General features: G+C 35.8%; 1 protein-coding gene and 1 long non-coding RNA gene across 8 annotated transcripts; one reads left to right on the top strand and one right to left on the bottom strand.

The window, feature by feature from the left end:
* Positions 1–1,376: 1,376 nt before the first annotated feature.
* LOC125645435 (uncharacterized) lies at positions 1,377–4,319 on the bottom strand. Its single transcript, XR_007359313.2, has 2 exons — positions 3,975–4,319; positions 1,377–3,085 (listed from the first exon to the last, which is right to left on the bottom strand). It is a non-coding gene; the product is annotated as an uncharacterized LOC125645435 (long non-coding RNA).
* Positions 3,079–16,593, top strand: LOC125645434 (uncharacterized). Of its 7 annotated transcripts, none has more exons than XM_048870937.2 (5): positions 3,079–3,340; positions 8,461–8,538; positions 14,687–14,884; positions 15,083–15,319; positions 15,521–16,593. In XM_048870937.2, the coding sequence occupies exons 2-5, from the start codon at positions 8,496–8,498 to the stop codon at positions 16,090–16,092; spliced, it is 1,050 nt and encodes a 349-aa protein (XP_048726894.1). In that variant the 5' UTR covers positions 3,079–3,340; positions 8,461–8,495; the 3' UTR covers positions 16,093–16,593. The 7 variants fall into 7 exon arrangements, with proteins under 7 accessions (XP_048726894.1, XP_048726890.1, XP_048726892.1 ...); XM_048870933.2 differs by lacking the exon at positions 3,079–3,340 and adding an exon at positions 3,421–3,493; XM_048870935.2 differs by lacking the exon at positions 3,079–3,340 and adding an exon at positions 6,197–6,486.
* Positions 16,594–22,590: the final 5,997 nt, after the last annotated feature.

Genomic DNA, 22,590 nt, shown 5'->3' with positions numbered 1-22,590 from the left:
CAAAAGATTTGGTCATTTATTTCTCTGAAAGTGGAAGAAATTCTTGCTTCTTTTATCGTTTACATTTTTCTAAACAAGATGCCACTATTTACCTTAAATTTGAAATGTTAGTGGGGGCGCGCGCGCCGGCTGCGCCCCCCCCCCCCACATTGAATCCGCCACCAGGGGCGGATCCAGGAATTGCGGTTACGAGGGGCGCCACTTTATGAGGCAGGGGGGTTGGGGGCCGCCTTGAGGTCCCCAGTGGGTCCTGGTGGGGGCCCAGGGGGCGAAGCCCCCGGAAGCTCCTGGATTTTACAGATTATATAGGGCTTGAAATACGTCTCCTATTTAAGTCACTTGTACTATTTTCTATCATTAATTAGTAAAATGACGCAAATTTTAAGGGTTTTTGGAAAAAATGAAGTTCTCCCAATAAGGTAATTCAAGAATTCGAAAGATTTTTGTCATTCATTTTTCTGGGAGTGGAAGAAATTATTGCATCTTTTATCGTTTAGTACATTTTTCTAAACAAGATACCACGATTTACCTTAAATTTGAAAATTTTAGGCTGCCCCCCCCCCCCCTTAAATCTGCCACTGATCATACAATGATATCTTGTCTTGATAAAGTCAAAGACATTCGATTCGTCGTCTGTGATATCTCGAAAGCATTCGATAGAGTATGGCACAAAGGTATCATTTACAAAAAGTATTGCAGGGTATTTCAGAACAATTAAGTGGATTGAAATTGTTTGTATGGTAGAACTCGGAAAGTAGTTTTGGATGGTTTCTCATCAACCTCTAGAGCCACCAAATCAGGAGTCCCTCAAGGGTCAGTTTTAGGACCCTTTCTATTCCTTTTTAAATATTAATGACATATCTACAGATTTAACGAATCCTTAAGACTCTTTACAGATGATACAAATTTTAATGTCAGTTGTCAAAATTGCAAGAAAGATACAGAGATCATTATTCTTTGTTATGTAAACAAGGCTCATGCCATCTGTTTTTCTTTACATAGCTAGTAAATATACTAAGAAACGTTTCGTTTAATAACATGGTATTTTCTATCAAGCAATCTATATGTAAACAAAAACATGGCACGAGCTTTGTTTACATAACAAAGAATTGTGACTGTTGTATCTCACTTGTAACTCAACAACTGACATTGAAAGTTTGGTTGACCATTAAAAATACCTTAGTTAAGCATTGCAAACCTTAAAAATGGGAAAATGCAATTTGAAAATTTTCAGTTCAAATCGTGTCCATGCCCCTTTAATGCTGATTTATTTAATCACTTTCTTAGGGAAGATCCTGATTGTGACATGTGTCAAAATATTTCTGAAACAACACTTGACTTTTTCCCCTGAAGTGTTCAAAATATTGTAGACAAAGACAGATGTAAAGTTTTAATAATCTACATATACCATTACCTTAAAAACTCATGTTGAATAGTGAAAATAATCTTAGTTATAAACAAAATGTTGCTATTTTCAGAATTGTACATGAATTTATCTTGTCTACAAATACATTTGTTTAATTCATTTCATTCTCACACCACATAACCAACCTGTTTATACGTTTCTCGTTTTATAGTAATTTTTGATATTCATGCCTTTACTCTTGTTAGTCATACATAAGTTGTAAATCATTATAGAATTTGAAACATATCACTAATATATATCATATTGCTGTTACCAAACAATTGTTATTATTCATCTGTAATTATACATACATGTAATCAAACATTTCTCCAGCTGTATGACCTTGACCATTGCCTTGTATGGAGAAGGCGTGTATAGGCAGTGCTTGTTGTCTAATGCATATATTTATACATAATAGAGTATTGTTTAAATTAAATCGATCATTCTTACGGCAAGACCTTTAAATTCATATATTTGATAGATATGTTCAAAGTTACAAGGTCAAAGGACATGATCATGCCCTTTGACCTTGTAACTTTGAACTCTGAGTAAGACCTGCTTTTCAGAAAACATAACGTATTAAGTTTATCCGGAACTCTTTTAGACAAGGCTTTCATATTTTGTGAATATATTTTCATGGCAAAACCTTGTGACACAAAAGTGTTTGATCTGTTGACCTACTTTTAGAAAAATCATGGACATACTTACTATCTCCTGAACTACATACATGTATGTGTTAATGGTAGGGCTTTCATATTTTGTACATAGATTCTTTATGACAAGACCTTGTTAAACTTTGGTGTTTGATCTTGAACAACAGCAGGACCAAGATATATGGCTCAGGTGAGCGATGTGGCCCATGAGCCCCTTGTTTCAATTTGTGGTCGCTGATTGTTGTTCATTTTGTGATATAATTAATTATTGTTTCATTTTGTGGTCGCTGATTGTTGTTTCATTTTGTGGTCACTGATTGTTGTTTCATTTTGTGGTCGCTGATTGTTGTTTCATTTTGTGGTCGCTGTTTGTTGTTTCATTTTGTGGTCGCTGTTTGTTGTTTCATTTTGTGGTCGCTGATTGTTGTTTCATTTTGTGGTCGCTGTTTGTTGTTTCATTTTGTGGTCGCTGTTTGTTGTTTCATTTTGTGGTCGCTGTTTGTTGTTTCATTTTGTGGTCGCTGTTTGTTGTTTCATTTTGTGGTCGCTGTTTGTTGTTTCATTTTGTGGTCGCTGTTTGTTGTTTCATTTTGTGGTCGCTGATTGTTGTTTCATTTTGTGGTCGCTGTTTGTTGTTTCATTTTGTGGTCGCTGTTTGTTGTTTCATTTTGTAGTCGCTGATTGTTGTTTCATTTTGTGGTCGCTGTTTGTTGTTTCATTTTGTGGTCGCTGTTTGTTGTTTCATTTTGTGGTCGCTGTTTGTTGTTTCATTTTGTGGTCGCTGTTTGTTGTTTCATTTTGTGGTCGCTGATTGTTGTTTCATTTTGTGGTCGCTGTTTGTTGTTTCATTTTGTGGTCGCTGATTGTTGTTTCATTTTGTGGTCGCTGTTTGTTGTTTCATTTTGTGGTCGCTGTTTGTTGTTTCATTTTGTGGTCGCTGATTGTTGTTGTTGTGGTTATATGCTGTTTTATACAGTCGCTGATTTATTTTGATTTCGTCAGAAGGGATTGTTGTCATAGTCACAACCTGTAGTCAGAAATATTTGTTACTTTTTTCACGAAATAGAATGCAATAGAGAATGTTTAAACCCATTTCATATAGATACCATTGCACCAGTCTCATTGCAGTCAATGAACATGCTCCCGTGATGTTAAAATTATTTTTGATTGACGTTTAAGTTCTTGCATTTTATAGCTGAAGTTCACACCATGAAGGAAGATCGTCCTGTCACACTATGAAGGAATGGTGTACATTAATGTGCATGTATTCATTGTAATTCAGGTACACAAACCACATTTCGTTTGCCAACGTGTTCTTTGAGTGCATACAATGCATTTTAAACATAAATACATAATTGAACCAATTTTCTGTCTTCCATGGCCAAATTGAGAGATTTTTGGTATTTTAATGTGTCCCACTGCTACTGCAGAACGTGTAAGTGTATTTTCGGTTTGTTAATTATCTTTCCTATAAGATATCCTTATCTGAAACATGATAATATTTATCAAATATTATTTGTCAGATGTGTATCAAATAAGTTTTGCAGTTAATTTACATTGTGTTTATTGAATTATCTCTTGTGTATAGGCTAATCTAAATACGGCTTTTCAACAAATGGCTCTCATCGTTTATACTCGTAATCTGTCATCGTGATCATCGCTTCTGCAGATGGAAATGTGGGTTAAATATTTAATGTTCTGGTGAAGATACGAACTTAAATTCACTTTTGAAAATACACGTGAGTACATGTATGACCTGCGCGACGCTTTACGCTGACATAGAAAACACTTTGTGAAAAGTATGCTGACGTGCACATGAAGCTAAGTATTAGGTAAGTAAGTCACTGACACTCTGACAGGTATTTAGATAAGTAAGGCACTGTAACACTCTGACAGGTATTAGATAAGTAACTCACTGTAATACTCTGACAGGCATTAGATAAGTCAATCACTGTAACACTCTGACAGGTAGTTAGATAAGTCAATCACTGTAACACTCTGACAGGTAGTTAGATAAGTCAATCACTGTAACACTCTGACAGGTATTTAGATAAGTAAGGCACTGTAACACTCTGACAGGTATTAGATAAGTAAGTCACTGTGACACTCTGACAGGTATTTAGATAAGTAAGGCACTGTAACACTCTGACAGGTATTTAGATAAGTAAGGCACTGTAACACTCTGACAAGTATTTAGATAAGCAAGTCACTGTAACACTCTGACAGGTATTAGATAAGTCAATCACTGTAACACTCTGACAGGTATTTAGATAAGTAAGTCACTGTAACACTCTGACAGGTATTTAGATAAGTAAGGCACTGTAACACTCTGACAGGTATTAGATAAGTAAGTCACTGTGACACTCTGACAGGTATTTAGATAAGTAAGGCACTGTAACACTCTGACAGGTATTTAGATAAGTAAGTCACTGTGGCACTCTGACAGGTAAATAAGTCAATCACTGTGACACTCTGACAGTTATTAGATAAGTTAGTCACTGTAACACTCTGACAGGTATTAGATAAGTAAGTCACTGTAACACTCTGACAGGTATTAGATAAGTAAGTCACTGTAGCACTCTGGCAGGTATTTAGATAAGTCAATCACTGTAACACTCTGACAAATATTTAGATAAGCAAGTCACTGTAACACTCTGACAGGTATTAGATAAGTCAATCACTGTAACACTCTGACAGGTATTTAGATAAGTAAGTCACTGTAACACTCTGACAGGTATTAGATAAGTAAGTCACTGTAGCACTCTGGCAGGTATTTAGATAAGTCAATCACTGTAACACTCTGACAAGTATTTAGATAAGCAAGTCACTGTAACACTCTGACAGGTATTAGATAAGTCAATCACTGTAACACTCTGACAGGTATTTAGATAAGTAAGTCACTGTAACACTCTGACAGGTATTAGATAAATAAGTCACTGTAACACTCTGACAGGTATTAGATAAGTAAGTCACTGTAACACTCTGACAGGTATTAGATAAGTAAGTCACTGTAACACTATGACAGGTATTTAGATAAGTAAGGCACTGTAACACTCTGACAGGTATTAGATAAGTAAGTCACTGAGACACTCTGACAGGTATTAGATAAGTCAATCACTGTAACACTCTGGCAGGTATTTAGATAAATAACTCACTGTAACACTCTGACAGGTATTAGATAAGTAACTCACTGTAACACTCTGACAGATATTTAGATAAGTCAGTCACTGTAACACTCTGACAGGTATTAGATAAGTAACTCACTGTAACACTCTGACAGATATTTAGATAAGTCAGTCACTCTAACACTCTGACAGATATTTAGATAAGTCAGTCACTGTAACACTCTGACAGATATTTAGATAAGTCAGTCACTGTAACACTCTGACAGATATTTAGATAAATCAGTCACTGTAACACTCTGACAGGTATTAGATAAGTAAGTCACTGTAACACTCTGACAGGTATTACATGTAGATAAGAAACTCACTGTAACACTCTGACAGGTATTAGATAAGTAACTCACTGTAACACTCTGACAGGTATTAGATAAGTAACTCACTGTAACACTCTGACAGGTATTAGATAAGTAAGTCACTGTAACACTCTGACAGATATTAGATAAGTAACTCACTGTAACACTCTGACAGGTATGCGTGTAGTTCACACCCTCATGCATGTTCAAAAATGAAGTTTATATCTTTTTACTCTCAATTCCGTCGGAAATCCCAGCCGTTGAGATAAACGATCTCTATTTATCTCAAAATGATCACCGCATTTAACCATTTCCCCCCAATACTCTTGCAGGAAAATAAAGTGTCGCTAACTTCATAATTAAAATATTTTATGCCGGGATACAGACTTCTTACAGTGGGATTTATTTGTATGTGCTTGTCGAAACATACATTATCAGCCGACATCGTGTAAGCTTGACCTAGCCGATGTATTATATAAAGATTTAGATTTTTCAGATTTCTCTTTGTTTTTTGGCTGTCAATCTTCGATAAACCCTGCTTTATTTTATACCGTTACGTAGTGCCCTCTGTATAATCTGATTCTTCTGGGTATAAGAGGTAATTGCATTAACAATGATTTGTCGATATGAACAACTGTGAAGATATCACGCCCTGCTGGGTTTCCATGTTTGGAAAAAACAAAAATTAAATTGTTTCCACACACCCGCAAGAAGCCGCTCTGACGAGCATGATATACAATGCTTTGTTATTTAAATCTAGAAATGTATTACTTCTAACTAGTTACACTCAAAGAGATAGAGGAACGTAGAATGAGAGGTGGACTAAGCCTCTTAAAATACCTCCATGTAAATTTATTAAATTTTAATGATATTTTATAAACACATTTCGGCCTCTGGGATTTTATCAAGCGCTAACATTATTACTCCTGGAAATCTCCCTGAAGATAAATAAGGTATGTTACAAGAGCCACTCTTTATTTTCTATATTTCATCAGATGTATTTTGTTTGAGCTGATATAACATTAAGTTTCTAGAACCAGGTGTCGAAAATATTTTCTTTAATAGACTCTCTCTTTGCCTAGGAAAATATTTTTATCTGACACTTTAATCCATATTTAATCTATATTAAAAAGAAACCCATACAAATTTTAGCAAATAATATCATATATATATATATATATATATATATATATATATATATATATAAACGAGAGAAAAAAACCCAACGTAGACGAATATGTTGCTTGTTAAGATGCCCACGAGTACACCGTTATAAGCTTAATGGTAGCATATTGAACATCCAATTCTTCGTAATCATTGTGCGATGGAATGTCTCTATCTTAAGAAGAAATTGTTATTAAATTAAAGTCCAGTGGTTGATCTTTCAACACCTAGCGAAAACACTAAACACCCCCCCCCCTCAAAAACCCCTACTGTTCAATGATGTTGTGTGCTTAGTTTAGATAATTGATCTACACATTGCATGAAGGCTTTGTTTAAAATCTTGCGTTGCTTGTGACTTTCACTTATAGGATTTTCAAATTAGACAGCTTGAAATTAACTATTGGAACTGAATCAATCACGATGATAAATCAGATGTTTTGTTCAGATGTTTAATAAATTTTGTCGCTGAAGGTAATATCTCAGTTCTGTCGACTGATGTAGATTTTGGAGGAAATCACCGTCTTTGTTGTTTAAAAGTAATTTAGATTTTTAATGGTAATATTCTTGAACTCGCCGTCAGGTTCTTCATCTACACGCAATGATTACTAGAGTTTCTTATTCAACATATGTAATTGAGTATGGTTATCTGCATGAAATCAATTTTATTTGTGCCGCGCGTTGAATAAAGAGACCGATTGACTTCTATAATGTATCGTGCGGAGTTACCCCAATCTCGCAGGCAGCGTAAATATTTTTTTAAAATTATTAATTTGCATGCGTGAAAGGGTTTTCCGGGATTGCCAATTCACCTATCAGACCCCTTTAAATGAATAGATATCGACAAATTATTACCATTAAAGTTTTATTGATCAAATTTGACTTTGGTATAACAAAATCTCCTTTGATCAAACCCTTTTTACTTTGAACCGACGGAGAGATTGCAAGGCAATCATCGAAATATTGCCTTATCTGTCGCTTAAAGTAAAGGGGATTGAAAAGTAAAATTTCCTAAGCCCGTGGAAACAGTTCGATAGCGATATGCCTCACACGTATATTCATTAGGAACATTTTTTCTAGGTGTTCTGTTAATTAATAGCACAAGAAATGTTTAAAAATTAATTTTTATTTACTTTCTAATAAGTCCATTGAAACCGTTCCGTTGCTGAATTGCTGCAATGTCTCCCCAATCACTTGACGCCTCTATATGAATACAGTGTCGATTTAACAAGAGTTTTCCAAACTTATTTAAAACACGGCCTAGAATCTTCCGTCTTACCCTTTTAATAAAATCTAAGTGCCTCTAATCGATGATGTTTAAATTCCGGATTACCAATCTACGTCAACTTAAGATGCGTTTTCTGTTTGCTATATAAATACTGCTCGTGTTTTTGCGCTGTGGTATACCTCAAACAACTATATATTGATTCCGGTCTTTTTGTTTTGCACTTCTTGACTCTGCGACCAGAGAGAAACATCATCAAATAAGTGTTGTTCAGGTCCGGACAAAAAGCAACATTTTGTTCTTTTTGTTTCCTCCCACCACGGACGACTAACCTTGTGGCTTCGCTTTTATTTGACAAACATTTTAATTAAGCTAGATATCATCTTTTACTTATATATACGGACGGTAAACAGTGACTCGGGGAGGAGAAATTAAAGACATTTGATGTTTAATCACCACGTTTTTGAGTATCGTCTTTGAGTGCTTCGGATATTTGTTTGTTTGTTTAGTGTTTAACTTTCTTCAACATCTATCATGGCAGTTGCCGGTCAGAGACTAAAGAGCGACGACTTGGAGATGGAAAAGGACGCCTCTAGACCGTTCTTCAAGAGACAGGAAGGTAGGTCTATCATTATTATATATTCCTTCTTTGATTTAAACGATATCCTATAATGAATTTTCTTGTCATGTTCATTTGACAAGATACATGGAATGGTGTCCATGATAAATCTATATTGGAACTATGAAAAGACCAATATTAAAAGTAGGGTCTCGTATAGAAGAAGCGCTTTTAGCTACTTCTGGGCGCTCTTTCTCACACTGTTTTCAAGCCAAAATCCTTAACATTTGTCGGGGGAAATGACTTTCATCACACAGAGCCCTAACTGGCGTTGTGGTCAAGGGGGCGATCTAATGAAAATAAAATGCGTGACCCATTATTGCTATTTTTCACCAAAACCTGGTTAAGGAGTTATAAGTCGTCCACAGGACCTGCTCTTGTTTCATCATATAGCATTTCGCAAATTCTATGGTCGTTATAACGATCTACTTCGTCAATACAACCTATCATTGTGTCAAATGCTGTCTGACGTGTTTCATACCGATTGTTAAGCCGTTCTTGGCACACTGATTTTGACTGCGGATAACTCCGTTTACCTGATCAGGATATAGGGCTCACGGCGGGTGTGACCGGTCGACAGGGGATGCTTACTCCTCCTAGGCACCTGATCTCACCTCTGGTGTGTCTAGGGGTCCGTGTTTGCCCAACTATCTATTTTGTATTGCTTGTAGGAGTTATGAGATTGATCACTGTTCGTTATCTTCACCTTTCATAGGTGAACTTCATCTCAGAGCTTCGAGAATGCCTGATACATGTTCATCTGACTAAAGATATATATTACTGAGATTTTCAATGCATATATATTTTTTTTTAATTCTGTTGTCAAGTGTGTTGTGTACGTTACACGTGATTGCAAGATCACCCTTATGCTGTATAGCACGGGTTTTTGGCGTTTAAATTGGAAAATTTGCATATTTTTGTCTAAGTGCTTGACAAGTCGCGGATGAGTTTACTCAAACCATATATAGAAATTCTAGGAAGTGCGATGAAAAATCTATGAAATTTCAATATACTACCGAATAGAAACTCATTTCATAAAATTGATAATCTGATAATTGCTAATGCACATTTACACTGCGTCCTTTGCTTGAACAAAGATTGATTCTCATTTTTAACAATTTGTCTGAAAAGATAACGCTTTCGATCGGATAAAAATTAAACGGAATATCCGAAAAATAAAAGAAAGCAAAGAGACAAAGCAAGCATGTTCTATGTAATTCGTTTGCGGTGCACTTTTCACACAATAGGATTTTAAAAAGAATAAAAACGGCAGCGAATGACAACAATTAATGTGTGTCCAGGTGCAGTCTCTCGTCTGCAAACACACTTCAACTTCTATCTCCAGGACGGAGATTGTTTGTTGGAAATTGGATTGTTAAAATAAATGTAACTGCACGATCTTTATTTCGAATATGTCGTTGGTATTAATTTGTTCCTTGTACAGAAGTTTAAAAAACACTAGGCGTCACGCCTGACTCGTCAGATTCAGAGGAAGAAGTTCCTGTTTGTGCCGGGTGTGTCAAGGGGTTGAAATAAGTGTATGGATTCATCATGACTAATGCTAAGTAATTGGTAAATTGAGACCGGTGGAGTATCGGTAATAATTGATTCAAAGACATAGGAATTAATGGTTTATATTTACATTTTATGTACTTTTGGATTCGTGTTTTAAATATTTTAATTTGTTCTTTCGTAAACTGCATTCAGGGTCACACCTTAAAATTGTCAGGAGTAAGTCTTGGATATATGTTTTCCAATGTTTTTAGTACCTTTAAAATTTGTTAATTACGTTCCATCATCATAAAATCATCAGTTTCCTTTTGGGTGGCCATGTGTAGCTAGACCTAAAAAGCAACAACCGATTAAAAGGTCAGAGATTTTGCCATATTGTACTGGTTGATGAAATTAATATGGCACCAACTGAACTTTTGAATTAATTTAGATTCCTTAATCAGCTTGATTTTGAAATCCATACTTTATAAGTTAACAAAACATCTTGAACGATTTTGTCCTTTTAACAATTTTCGAAACATCCATTAATACTAGGTGTCGAGGGAAAACACACCATTTCGTAACAATGGCAGTGAAGTGCAATGCTTTTAGAAAACCTGTAATTCTGTTTTTGGATTTGTATATTTTTCTTTGGCGAAATATTCTTGTAATAACATATCTTCTTGGTATTTTAAAATTTCTTTTGGAAGTCAAATTTGAAATCAATCATTGAAGCTCTTTATGAATTCTTTACTACAGAACAACAAACAGATCTGTATATATACTGAGAGGGGGTGTAGAGAAATTAAACAGATGCTACTATATCGTATATTGTTAAAGTCATAAAGTTCCTTGCCATTTTGGTAGGAACAACTTTTTCTGAATGCACGCCATTTACAAAGATTTAATTGAAATGTCACCTGACGTTATTTTATTTGCTCTAACGTTGTACATCTAAAGCAATTAGAATGGCGTTTCTTTGATTTGAATTTTTAAAAAACACGTGACTTTGAATATACATCTTGGAAAAATAAGATAAAAATTGATATTAGAAATACCACCTGACTGTCATTATTTGGTTTTGAACATATTGTATAGGGCAAGTATAATAAAGGATTCGAAACAAGTTTTCTTAAACATGCGATTTCTCCTCATACCGTCATAACAACTGTCATGAAAGTACATATAGAATATTGAACTATGGTGTCAAGTTCGCACTGTTTGAGCCTTGTATAAATTTGGGAAGAAAGTCTTCGTTTGATTGTTGTACTTTTAAAATTCAGAAATGAAATTGTCATAAACAACAGACACAACCGTTAAAAGAGACGGCCATTTATCGGAGTCTTAGAACACGGATGCGTGGTGACACCTGGCTGTAATAGTTTGATATATGTCCCCATTTCTAATTTTCTAAATTTTAAAACAAATTAACCACGTTTATAGATATGATGAACTATAAATATCAAGACAAAGAATAATAGAATGTCTCATCAAAAGGCATCAAACATAAAATAAGGCGTACAATTTTTTTAAAAAAGATTTAAATATATATATATAAACTACAAATCGTCAGAATACGAAACAGGGTTAAACACACGAGCATGGTTTAAGAACATTTCTTAATTAGGATTAATCCAGAAATGTCCATTATATGCAGTAATTATTTTTCAAAGACTATCCACTTTGCCAATCACTGCTCGACCTTCATGCACTGTTGGTGATCTTTGACAATCACACTCAGACAAATTTGGCAGAAGCTGAATACATTTAAAAGTAAGACTGCTGATTTCACTAGAGAATTTCCAACTGTTATTTGGCGGCCATTAACATGTATGTATATCATTTTATAATTTCTGACGTGTGTCTTTTTCATAATTTGAAGTTAATTAGGGATTTATCAATACTGTAGTACCTGTGAAAGGAAATAAAATGTCAAAAACCGTGTTCTAAACAGGGGAAGATTTTCAGATAAAAATTGCGATAATGGGGGGGGGGGGGATTTTAAATGACAGGTCAAGAAATATCAAATAAAATGTGTGAAGCGGTAACACGATATACCTCTCCACGTGAAGACGCTCTGTCGGCAAAAGGATTACCACAAAGCAGTCCGGTTTGTTTGGATCCCTCCAAAGGGATTACGACAGAGCAGTTTCGCTTGTTACGATCCCACCTAATCTTCCTTGTGTAGGCTTTGTATCTACTCAATGTATTTGATATATACATTCTGTAATCTTGTTTATAGATTTTTTCAATATTCTGATTTTCTGAAATCTGTACACGTTTCTCTCTAAATATTGACCTTTCGCGCTGCATATATAGCATGTTGCCGATTTTCTAACACTTGAAGAGATCGAAGCCTAAGCTGGAGTATAAAATTAAATTCTTTCCTCTTTTGATCTATACTTGATATATAGACAAATACCATTCAGCTGATGATTGATTTTATCGACAACATTTTCTTTGGACAATTGTAGAGGAGTTTTTATAGTGTTAGGCCTATACATGGATGAAAAGGTTGAAAACACCAGTTTGTACGGGCTGGATAAAAATATTGATGTCTCACATATATACAAATATTTGCATTCCATCCTCGTTTTCTTGTAACATCACAAATAATGTAGCAAAAATGTACGCTTGCTGTACCATCAAAATAGCTGACTTGTACCGCGATTTCTTAAAATTTGGATTTACATAAATCCTAGAACACTTTCAAAACATTACACGTAATTAAAATGTTGTGGTGAGCACTGGATAATCATTTTCATGAAAATCATGCGTGGTGAGCAGACAGAGAACTAGAATCACAAAGTACCAAAAAATGGTCCCGTCACCAATTAAATAAATGAGACTTTTACAAATGATCGATGTTTTAAGATTTGTAAAACAATTTATTTTATAACAATATCGTTTCTACTTTTCTTGATACAGCTGTTTAAACTTGGTGGGTTTTTTTTTGGTTTTTTTTTTTTTTTTTACCATGAATGTAACGTCATGAAGTTTACGTCATGACGTTGACGTTATGAGAATAAAAAAAAATCTCGCATGTGCAATGTACATTAAATGAATAGGAACCAAACTTGTCATTCAACTACTTTAAAAAATGCTGAATATTCTCCTCGAAGTTCACATGTATACCCATCACGCGGCATTCGTGTCATGCAACGTGATTCGGCCCAAAACGTAAGTAGTAAAGACCATCCACTGTGTGCCGAGGTCCTGCGTACATACATGTATGTGCCTTCATTTCCTTGGTCACGTGTTCACCCACTTAAAGTGTATGTCTTACTATGTCGACAGTGTGTGCGTCCTTGTCGATAAATCAATTACCCCTTTATGCAGCCCAGATACACCGATCTCAGATTTATAACTTAGGACTTGCAAACTTCGACTCGTCGATCAATCTCTTATTTGGTCTTTGACTTCATCTACAATCAGTAAGTATATACTGTTAAACAGAAAACATTAATTAGATCCCAAGATATATGTAAAGCTATTTATACATAGCCGTTGGAAATTTACGACACTTCGGTTCAATTTGAATTTTTTACAAAACGATCAAATTTTAAGGGGGAAAAAAAGGAAGGAAATGTCCGTTGTGTTATGGCACTAAGGCGCTCGTTATAATAAAAAAGCAACACTGAATTGTAATTAAATGTTGTAGTTGCAGCGCTGAATGATGGCACTCGTAAAACTTTTAATTAGCATGTGGATGGATAAAAAAAACTTTTGAAAGGGGAGATCCGTTAGAGATACATAGGTGTCGGGGGACTGCATATCCCCGGGGGACGAAGCCCTTCCCAGCTTCCTAGAAGCTCCTAGTCTAACATTTAATCTCTGGAAAGTCTTTAAGTCCTATAGAGGAATAGGACTTTCAAAATGATTAAATCAATATATTTCCAATAACTTCATCATAAGGATTGAAGCCCCGGGAACTCATTAAGTTTCATCATAGTATGTACATAGTCACATATTTAGTAACATTGATCAAAGTTGCAGTTGAATCCCTAGCTGGTGGGGCTCCAAAAGGCAAAAACACAGAAAGTTCTTAGATCCAGCAAGTCATTATGGGATCCCTGGGAGGTCTTAGATCCAGCTAGTCATTACGGGAGCTCTTGGGAGCCCCTTTACAGCAGAGTATATTTCTGTACAAAAAGCGCAATAGAAGCTTTTCTCATAGCTTGTACATGTAAAGGTCACGGGGTTCGGGCCAGGCCTCCTGAAGCCAAGAAATGAAATGGTAGATCTATTAGACAGCAATGGACCGTTTGCTCTCTTTGGTATAATTTTCTCCTCGAAAAATAAGGACAATAGACAACCCCTTTAACAATACAGAACTAGACATTTTATATGTCTTATCAGTCTGTTTCTCGCCTGTTAAGAATCCGGATGGTTACAAATGCTATTTCGCACAGTCTTATTTTCTACCCATTCAAAAAGCTATTATATCTCAAGACACCAGCGTCCTTAACGCCGCGACAGAAGTCTGACAGAGACGTTTTGTGTGGAATTTCTCGAAGATTTATCATTTACTAGGACTTTTTCGAGTTCCCCAGCAGTAACAATAATGCTACTGTCTGATATTAAATATTCAAAGAACTGGGATTATATTTACTAGAAATATGACAGTTTCTCTATCCACGTGTTGTGTTTGTTTCAGGTGAAATCGGTGTCTACGTTACGGTGTACGATGCCACGGCCCACAACCCGAAAGCGTACGGCTCGGAGCATTTCTATTTCATGGAGCTTTTGGACAAGCTTCATGAACAGCTGAATGCTGGGGATTTCGTTAAGATGAGAGCGGCTTTGGAACGGAAAGGAGAATTTAAAGGGGCTTATATCGAACGCTTTGAGAAGGGTAATACGTTAAAAATTTGATATTCGAAAATATTGACAGATTTAATACACGTCATTAAAATTATCAAATTTCAATATCTTTGAGTAACAAAATAACATTAGTTGCCATATTGTTGATGAGCTTGTCAATTAATTGTGCATAAAATAATGACTTTATTTATAAACGTCAATGCATACATGGTATAGTCAATGTGTTTAGGTATCGTCCTCGTGATTGGATTTGATGACATTGACGCACTAGAGAACATTTGGAAACTCCACAAATCGGAGAGAATGAATGGAGCGGTGCAAGATGTTCTGATTACCCAGCCACTATTAAAAAAGCTGGAGGCAACCCGAATCGTCCTGACGACCAGAATGTTTGATGACGAGTACACTAACTGCAAGAATGAACTGCTCAGTCGATCGTTACAGAGGATTAGCATCAAAACGAAAAGTACAAACAACAGATACATTAATAATTCATCGAAGTTGGTTATATATTTTTATGTGTATTTAAAAGTTCTCAAAAGTCGAAATTTAAACATGATGCGCCAATTTGTTTCGGAGTCTCAGTTTATCACTTTTAAAGATCTCTTTGATTAAAATTTCATGATTCAGATATGTTATTTTATCTCTCTCTATTTCTGTTTAACAGAGAACGATATGGATCTTCTCCAAAAACTAAAAAATTTCCAAAACAAATTCAACGATGACGTTCAAGATCTTCAAGAAAGAGAGGCGAGTTTTGGAAAGAAACTTGGAGAATTCATGATGATTGCAAAGCAAATTCTCCCGGTGAATGTGATCAAAATAAAATCTGTGAAAGAATTTGAGACCATTGTCAAAGTAGCGAAAGGAACTCCTCGGGCTGCGAAAAAATTAGGCATCATTGACCAGTATTTCGACATTTTAAAGAAATTAAAGACGACCTTTTCTGATATTGAAGAAGTCGTTAGTTTACCCCTTCTCCAAATGCACCAAATCTGTGAAACCGACAAGCAGCGAGACGTCAAGCCAAAAATCCAAACTTTGTCTAAAGACATCTTGCAGAAGTTTCGTCCAGACGCCAATCTGCAGATGGTCTCTCATCCTGGGTGGGGCAAACGTCTGCTCAAAACAGAACACGACCTGTTCCTGGGACTTTTATCTCTGGTTCCCATAGGAACCGAGGCGGCTTTTGACATCAACTGTCTACTTGACGAATACATAAATGACTTTCCTTTGTAGATGTAGATAATCAATGACTTTCCTTTGTAGATGTAGATAATCAATATCTTTTGGTATATTTTCTTGTAGAATTTAGTGAATCTCAAATTTTATTTTCGTATACTAGTCAGACCAGTATCGGCAAATATCCTTAAATACATGTACATCAATGTAGTTTGGTGTATTTTATTTTAAACGTATATATATCATAAGTCTGAATTTTTCATGCTCACATTTCTGTTGCAATATTAATATAACCTTCTGTTTTGATTGGTTTATAATAGTGACGCGTGCATGATGTGTAAACATAAAGTGGTATTTAAATGATACTAACAATTTAAAAGTTGCACCCAGTACAGTGGGCGTGTATAAGTCACTTTAACATTACATTATTCATTTAGCTGTACAAGTAGAGCGCATAAGAATATCTACGACTTGTACAAATAGTGCTGTCTTACTAAATGGAGCAAAGTTGAAAATTTTGTAATTTGCCTTACTTTCCATTAAAGTGTTGAGACTGTCCATTATATCTACATTTGTTTCTAAATTTACAGAAGGGAAGATTGTTTTTCTGAGGTTTACGAAACATTTAAAAATAAAGAAATGTTTTTCATCCTCTGTTGATTCGACAGTACGTACATGTAACACACAGAATCGGTCTTGTGGGGGGTTCGTTTCAGTATTGACCGGTATCAATACGGAAGGGGGATCGATTTTATTAATTTCACCTCGTTAAAATTGACAAAAAATAGTAAAAATGACAACGTACACAGGAGACATATTTCAAGCCCTATAGCAGCTTCGAATTTCCGAGGCTTCATCCCGTCCAGGGCGAGCCCTAGACCCATTTGGAGCCTTAATGCTGCCCCAGACCCCCTGCCTCACGAAGTTTCTCCCCCTAACTTCATTTCTTGGATCCACCCCAGGAGGATCTCTCATTTGTATGAACTGAGCCATCACATACCTTCCCCTGTTTGTTACGTATGGTTCCTAGAGGTTCTCAGTACCCCCTTGCTTGTCGTAAGGAGGGGACTAAATGGGGAGGTCCCGTGTCACAGCAGGTGTGGCACGATAAAGATCCCTCCCTGCTTAAAGGCTGTAAGCGCCGATCACAGGCCTAAATTTTGTACCCTTCAACAGCAACGGTGACGTCTCCATATGAGTGAAAGATTCTCGAGTGGGACGTTAACCTCTGTTACGTATGCCTCCCCCCCCCCCTTGTTTCTTTTGTATGCCAACCCCTCCCCCGTTGTTACGCAGGTCTGATGGTCGCATGTGTTCCGGCTTATTTTAGGTAATGATTATATTATCTGCTTCCATCCTTATTCACAAAAGTTGAACGATTTAAATTCAGTGTGCATTGTCTGTAACAGTCAACACACCAAGTAACAGAAACCAAAAAAAAAAAACAACCCGTGATCCATAAGAAGTAATGCACATAGACATGCTTTGAGCAAAAATCCAATGATTTTATAGAATTAAACGTGTAATTCAAAAGAAACGAGATGCCTTTGTCTCATGGTGCCAGTTAGCTTTCTTATACATGTGTAGTTCATTCAAGTTGGCTATATAAGGACAGTATCATGAGTATGCTTAAAGTTGTAAATATGTCCGTTCGTGTACTTTCTTTCGGACAACCAAACTTGACAGATCATCCGTGGGCGAGAGGAAACGGTATACTTCTTTCAAGAACAGTCCTGTGGGGATCCGGGTTAGAATAGATCCTCAGTACCCTTAATTGCTTGTCGTAAGAGGCGACTAATTGGGTCAGTCCAACGGATGAGACCGCAAAAACCAAGGCCCCGTAGTCACAGCAGGTGTGAAACGATGAAAACCACTTCCTACTCAAAGACCGTAAGCACCGAGCATTGGCCTAAATTTTGTAGCCTTTCACCGTCTCCACGCGAGTGAAAAATTCTCAAGAGGGACGTAACCAACCTTCAAGAAATTCATTCTGTCGTGTACTGAGGTTTATATACAAATCAATGATGTCCCATAGGATCGTCGAGGCGTTAACATGCATAATTACACAGGAATATATATAGAACTAGAAAAAAAGGATAATATTTTCCCTGATGAACAGCACGACAATACATGGCTGAGATATGAAATTATCTTTAGATGTGTTGATTTAGGTATCTCCCATTGGAACTTGATCAGGGCTAACAGGACAGCGTCGGTGTGATGCAATTTTCTTGACAATGTGCATGGAACCGCGGTCGCTTAGACGAATTTTAGTACTATTAAATCCGAATCCCAGCGTAAATCTCAGGACTCCTACACCCCAGGAGCCTTAGGGACAGGGGAAAAAACTACCAAATATTAATTTTTTTTTTCAAAACTCTTCTTCTCCACAACTGCACGTGTAAGAGACACTAAATACAGTGATGTAGAGCAGGAATTTCATGATCTCCGGGGTAGGGATTCTGACCCCAGGGTGGGGCCATACTTAGTGTATAGGTGTAAAATATATAATCATTGTCAAAGTCTAACGATATGAACAGTTATTAATCATCTATTTACTCATCTATAATGTAATTTGAGAGGTCTCCATCCCACCCTGCATCCGAGTATCAAATAAAAAAAAAAAAACCTAGTCAAGCTCTCGATTATTTCATGTGAATTTTTCCGGAATGACAGAGGCCCATGGGCTACATCGCTCACCTGCGTCATCTTGGCCCTGCTGTTGTGATATTTAATACCCCCCCCCCCCCCAATATTTATTTCCATGAAAAATATTTACCCCAATATTGTGGCCCCAAAGGATCATGAAATATCTGAAAATAAATTCACATACCACAATGATGCTTCAACACCAATGGCCAGCATGATCTTGATAAGACCAAGGTCACAGTACATGTATGGTATAAAAGATCTTGCCATAAGAAATCTAAATACAAAACATGAAAGCTCCATCTTAAATAGTTTAGGAGATATTGAATAGGTAAGATTTTTGTCAAAAGTAGGTCAAACTTCCAGGTCAAAGTCACAAGGTTTAACAGCAAATTATAACAAGGTCTTGTCATAAAGAATCTATCAACAAAATATGAAAGCCTTACCTGAAATAGTGCAGGATATATTGAATAGGTCAGGGATTTTTTTTTAAAAGTAGGTCAAATTCCAAGGTCAAAAGATCAAACACTATTATGTCACAATGTCTTGCCATAATGATTCTATATACACAATATGAAAGTCCTATCTTAAATAGTTCCAGAAATACTTAATTGGTTATGTTTTCTTCAAAGTAGGTCAAGACTTGAAGTTCAAGGTTACAGTCATGATAGGAAAAATCTACCTTAAATAGTTCAGGACATACTGAATAGGTCAGATGTTTATTAAAAGTAGGTCAAAGTCCCAAAACCACACACCATTGCATGACATGAAAGGTCTTGCCATCAAAATTGTATAAGCAATATATGAAAACCCTAGCTTCAAGAGATATTTTAAAAGATGTATTCCTATTTTCATCAGAATATAAAACTTTGATCCCCTATTGTGGCCCACCTTACCCCTGGGGACCATGATTTGAACAAACTTGAACTACTCTATGTTGAGAAACTGTCTTGTCAATTACCTTTTTTCTGACACAGTAGTTCTTGAGAAAAAGATTGCTAAAAAATTTCCCCGATATATCTGAATGTAAAACTTTGATCCCCTGTTGTTGCATCACCCCAACCCCAGGGAACATAATTTGCAAACTTGGATATACTCTATATCAGAGAGCTTTCATGTAAATTTGAGCTTTTCTGGCAAAGTAGTTTTTAAGATTTTCCCTAAAAAATTTTATCCCCTAATATGGCCCCAATCTACCCCTGGGGCCATGATTTTGATAAACTGAAATCAGCACTATGTCAAGAAGTTTTCATGAAAATTTCAACTTTTCTGATCCAGTGGTTGTCGAGATTTTTAAATTACCCCACCCTATTTTTGCATTTTCGTGATTATTTCCCCTTCAAAGGGGAAATGGCCCTTTTATTTGAACAAATGTGAATTCCCTTCATCAAAGGATAATTTGTACCAAGTTTGATTGAAATTGGTCCAGTGGTTCTGGAGAAGATAAAAATGTGAAAATTTACAGACGACAGTTCATCTGAGCTTTCAGCTCTGGCCAGCTAAAAAAGTGTTCTGTTCACAAATAAGATTATCTATTATCCAAACTTCACAAAAAATGGACGCATAGGTTAATATATATTTTTGGGGCTTATTCTGGTTGTAAATCACAACTGTTAAAATACTAGGAACTTGTATATTTTCTATTACGTTTAAATTTGTAATATATATTGCCCCCATGATCAAGTAAATGTAGTTTTCTGATTACAATGTTATTTCTTACTGACCACTTCTTTTATAATTCCAATCGGACTTGGAAATCACAGTATTTCTGAAGTTTGGCCTTTTTATTTAAAATATATTTTTCTGACATTTTGTTTTTCTATTTGATATGCATTTTAAAGGATTTTAGCCGTAAATAATATATAATGTTATCAATTTTCAGAAATGTCTTCTCATTTAAAAAATTGGAACCTCTACCTTAATCGCATAGGATGTTTTATTATATAAATTCATATCATGCATCAAATTAGTTAAATTTGGACTGTAAAATCTGAATCAAAACACTCTTTTTTATCATTCTGGGAAAAATCACAAAAAATCAGTGTTCGAAATTGGTTTAAAACTTGGTATAGACCACAGGTCTATGCCAAAACAAGATGACATTGACCTCATCAAATTGGTGTAGACTGAAACATCGAAAAAAAATAAAATACAAAAAAACATTTTCATTTACTTCTAATGTACTTAGAAAGCACATCTTCTTTCCATTTCCATAACAATATCCTCCTTTTGATCCTCATAATGTTTATCAGACGTTGACTGACCATGCAGGGTCCTTTGGGATAACTTTATGGCTTTAACTCTAGAAACTCAGCAGACAATTTGGTCCATCTCAATTACAATTGGCATAGACCAGTGTCATTTGACATAGACTTGGTCTATGGTTAATTTCGAACACTGTAAAATAATTGGGGGCTTATATCACTTTTTCAGTTTTAAAATCATATTTCATACAAGGTGTTTTTAAAATGGCGAGCCATTAAATAAAATTTTGGGAGTAAAGAACCACCTCAGCTTAAAGATAGTTTCAGAAATTGCATCCAATCCTTTTGTCTAATTGGCAATTTTACTTCGTACTTTTAAAATCTTTAAGAAGAGGCCCACAGGTCTTATCGGTCACCTGAGCACTAATGAAAAATTATCACTACTCCCAAGGGCTATGAAATCTAGAAAAAATTTCCTGTTCTGAATATCTTAGCTAAATTTTAACATTCAGCAAAAGTATTAAAGAAGATGTGTTCTTACAACTTCAATGCCCTCAAAAGTGAATACACTGATGAAAGGTTTCACATAATATAATAGGTGTATTGACATTGAAACATTAAAGATATGACTAATTTGGACCCATCCTGGAGTCAAAACCCTGGGTTATGAAATTCATCATTTTTTGTACATCTTATTCTGCTATCCCTTAGTATGCATTTAGATTTTATACAGTATCAGCAAATTTACACAAACACTATATACAAAGTTCAACCCCACCCTGGGATCAGATCCCCTACCCCAGGGATCATGAAATTTATATTTTGGTAGAAACCTTTCTGCTTTACATCTTAATGCATTTAGTTTTTCTTAAACATGTGCAATTATAGAGAAGATTTTTGAAAATTGGTCAACTTTGAGCAGTTTTTGCCCCACCACTAATGCCACAGGGGTGCAAGAATCCTGAAATTTACAATTCATGTCCCCCTTGTTCCAAAGATGCTTCATACCAAATTTGAAAAGAATTGGAATGAGTTATCAAGAAGTTAAAATGTCCATTGTTCACACATTTACTAACTGACCATTATGGCCCCACCCCGATATCAAAACTCCTACCCCCGGAATCACCAAATTTACAATTTTGGTAAAGAACTGTCTGTTCTTTCTAAATATCTATTTAGTTTCAATATAGTATCAATAGCACTAAAGATGTTAATAGTATCAATAGCACTAAAGATGTTATTTAAGTGTTTTACACAACACTATATACCAAGATTGGCCCCATCCTGGGGTCAGAACCCCATATCCCGGGGATCATGAAATTTACAATTTTAGTAGAGGCCTTCCTGCTCTACATCGGTCACCATGAATTTAGTTTTTCTTACACATGTGCGGTTCTTGAGAAGATTTTTGAAAATTGGTCAATTTTGGGCAGTTTTTGCCCCGCCCCTAAGGCCCCAGGGGTGCTGGAGTCCTGAAATTTACAATTCATGTCCCCCTTGTCCAAAAGATGCTTATACCAAAATGAAAAGAATTGGACTGGTATTTATTAAGAAGTTAAAAATGTTCAATTGGTAACGAACGCCGGACAACGAATAGCAATAGGTCACCTGAGTTTACTCAGGTGACCTAAAAATCTTCCCATCAAAGTTAATTTCTCAATACCTGAACCTTAATATATTTTCATGAAAATGTAAGACAATC

The sequence above is a fragment of the Ostrea edulis genome, chromosome 6 (genome assembly GCF_947568905.1).
Source record: "Ostrea edulis chromosome 6, xbOstEdul1.1, whole genome shotgun sequence".
NCBI lineage: Eukaryota > Metazoa > Mollusca > Bivalvia > Ostreida > Ostreidae > Ostrea > Ostrea edulis.
The sequence above is the reverse complement of the archived record's forward strand: the minus strand, read 5'-3'. Positions and strand labels throughout refer to the sequence as shown.

What these genes read in the sequence shown, in the direction of transcription:
- LOC125645434 (XM_048870933.2), top strand. Translation starts at nt 3,436, where the DNA reads ATGGCCAAATTGAGAGATTTTTGGTATTTTAATGTGTCCCACTGCTAC. An exon ending in TATCGAACGCTTTGAGAAGG is followed by an intron (nt 14,885 to 15,082) that starts GTAATACGTTAA and finishes CAATGTGTTTAG; the next exon opens with GTATCGTCCTCGTGATTGGA. An exon ending in GATTAGCATCAAAACGAAAA is followed by an intron (nt 15,320 to 15,520) that starts GTACAAACAACA and finishes TCTGTTTAACAG; the next exon opens with AGAACGATATGGATCTTCTC.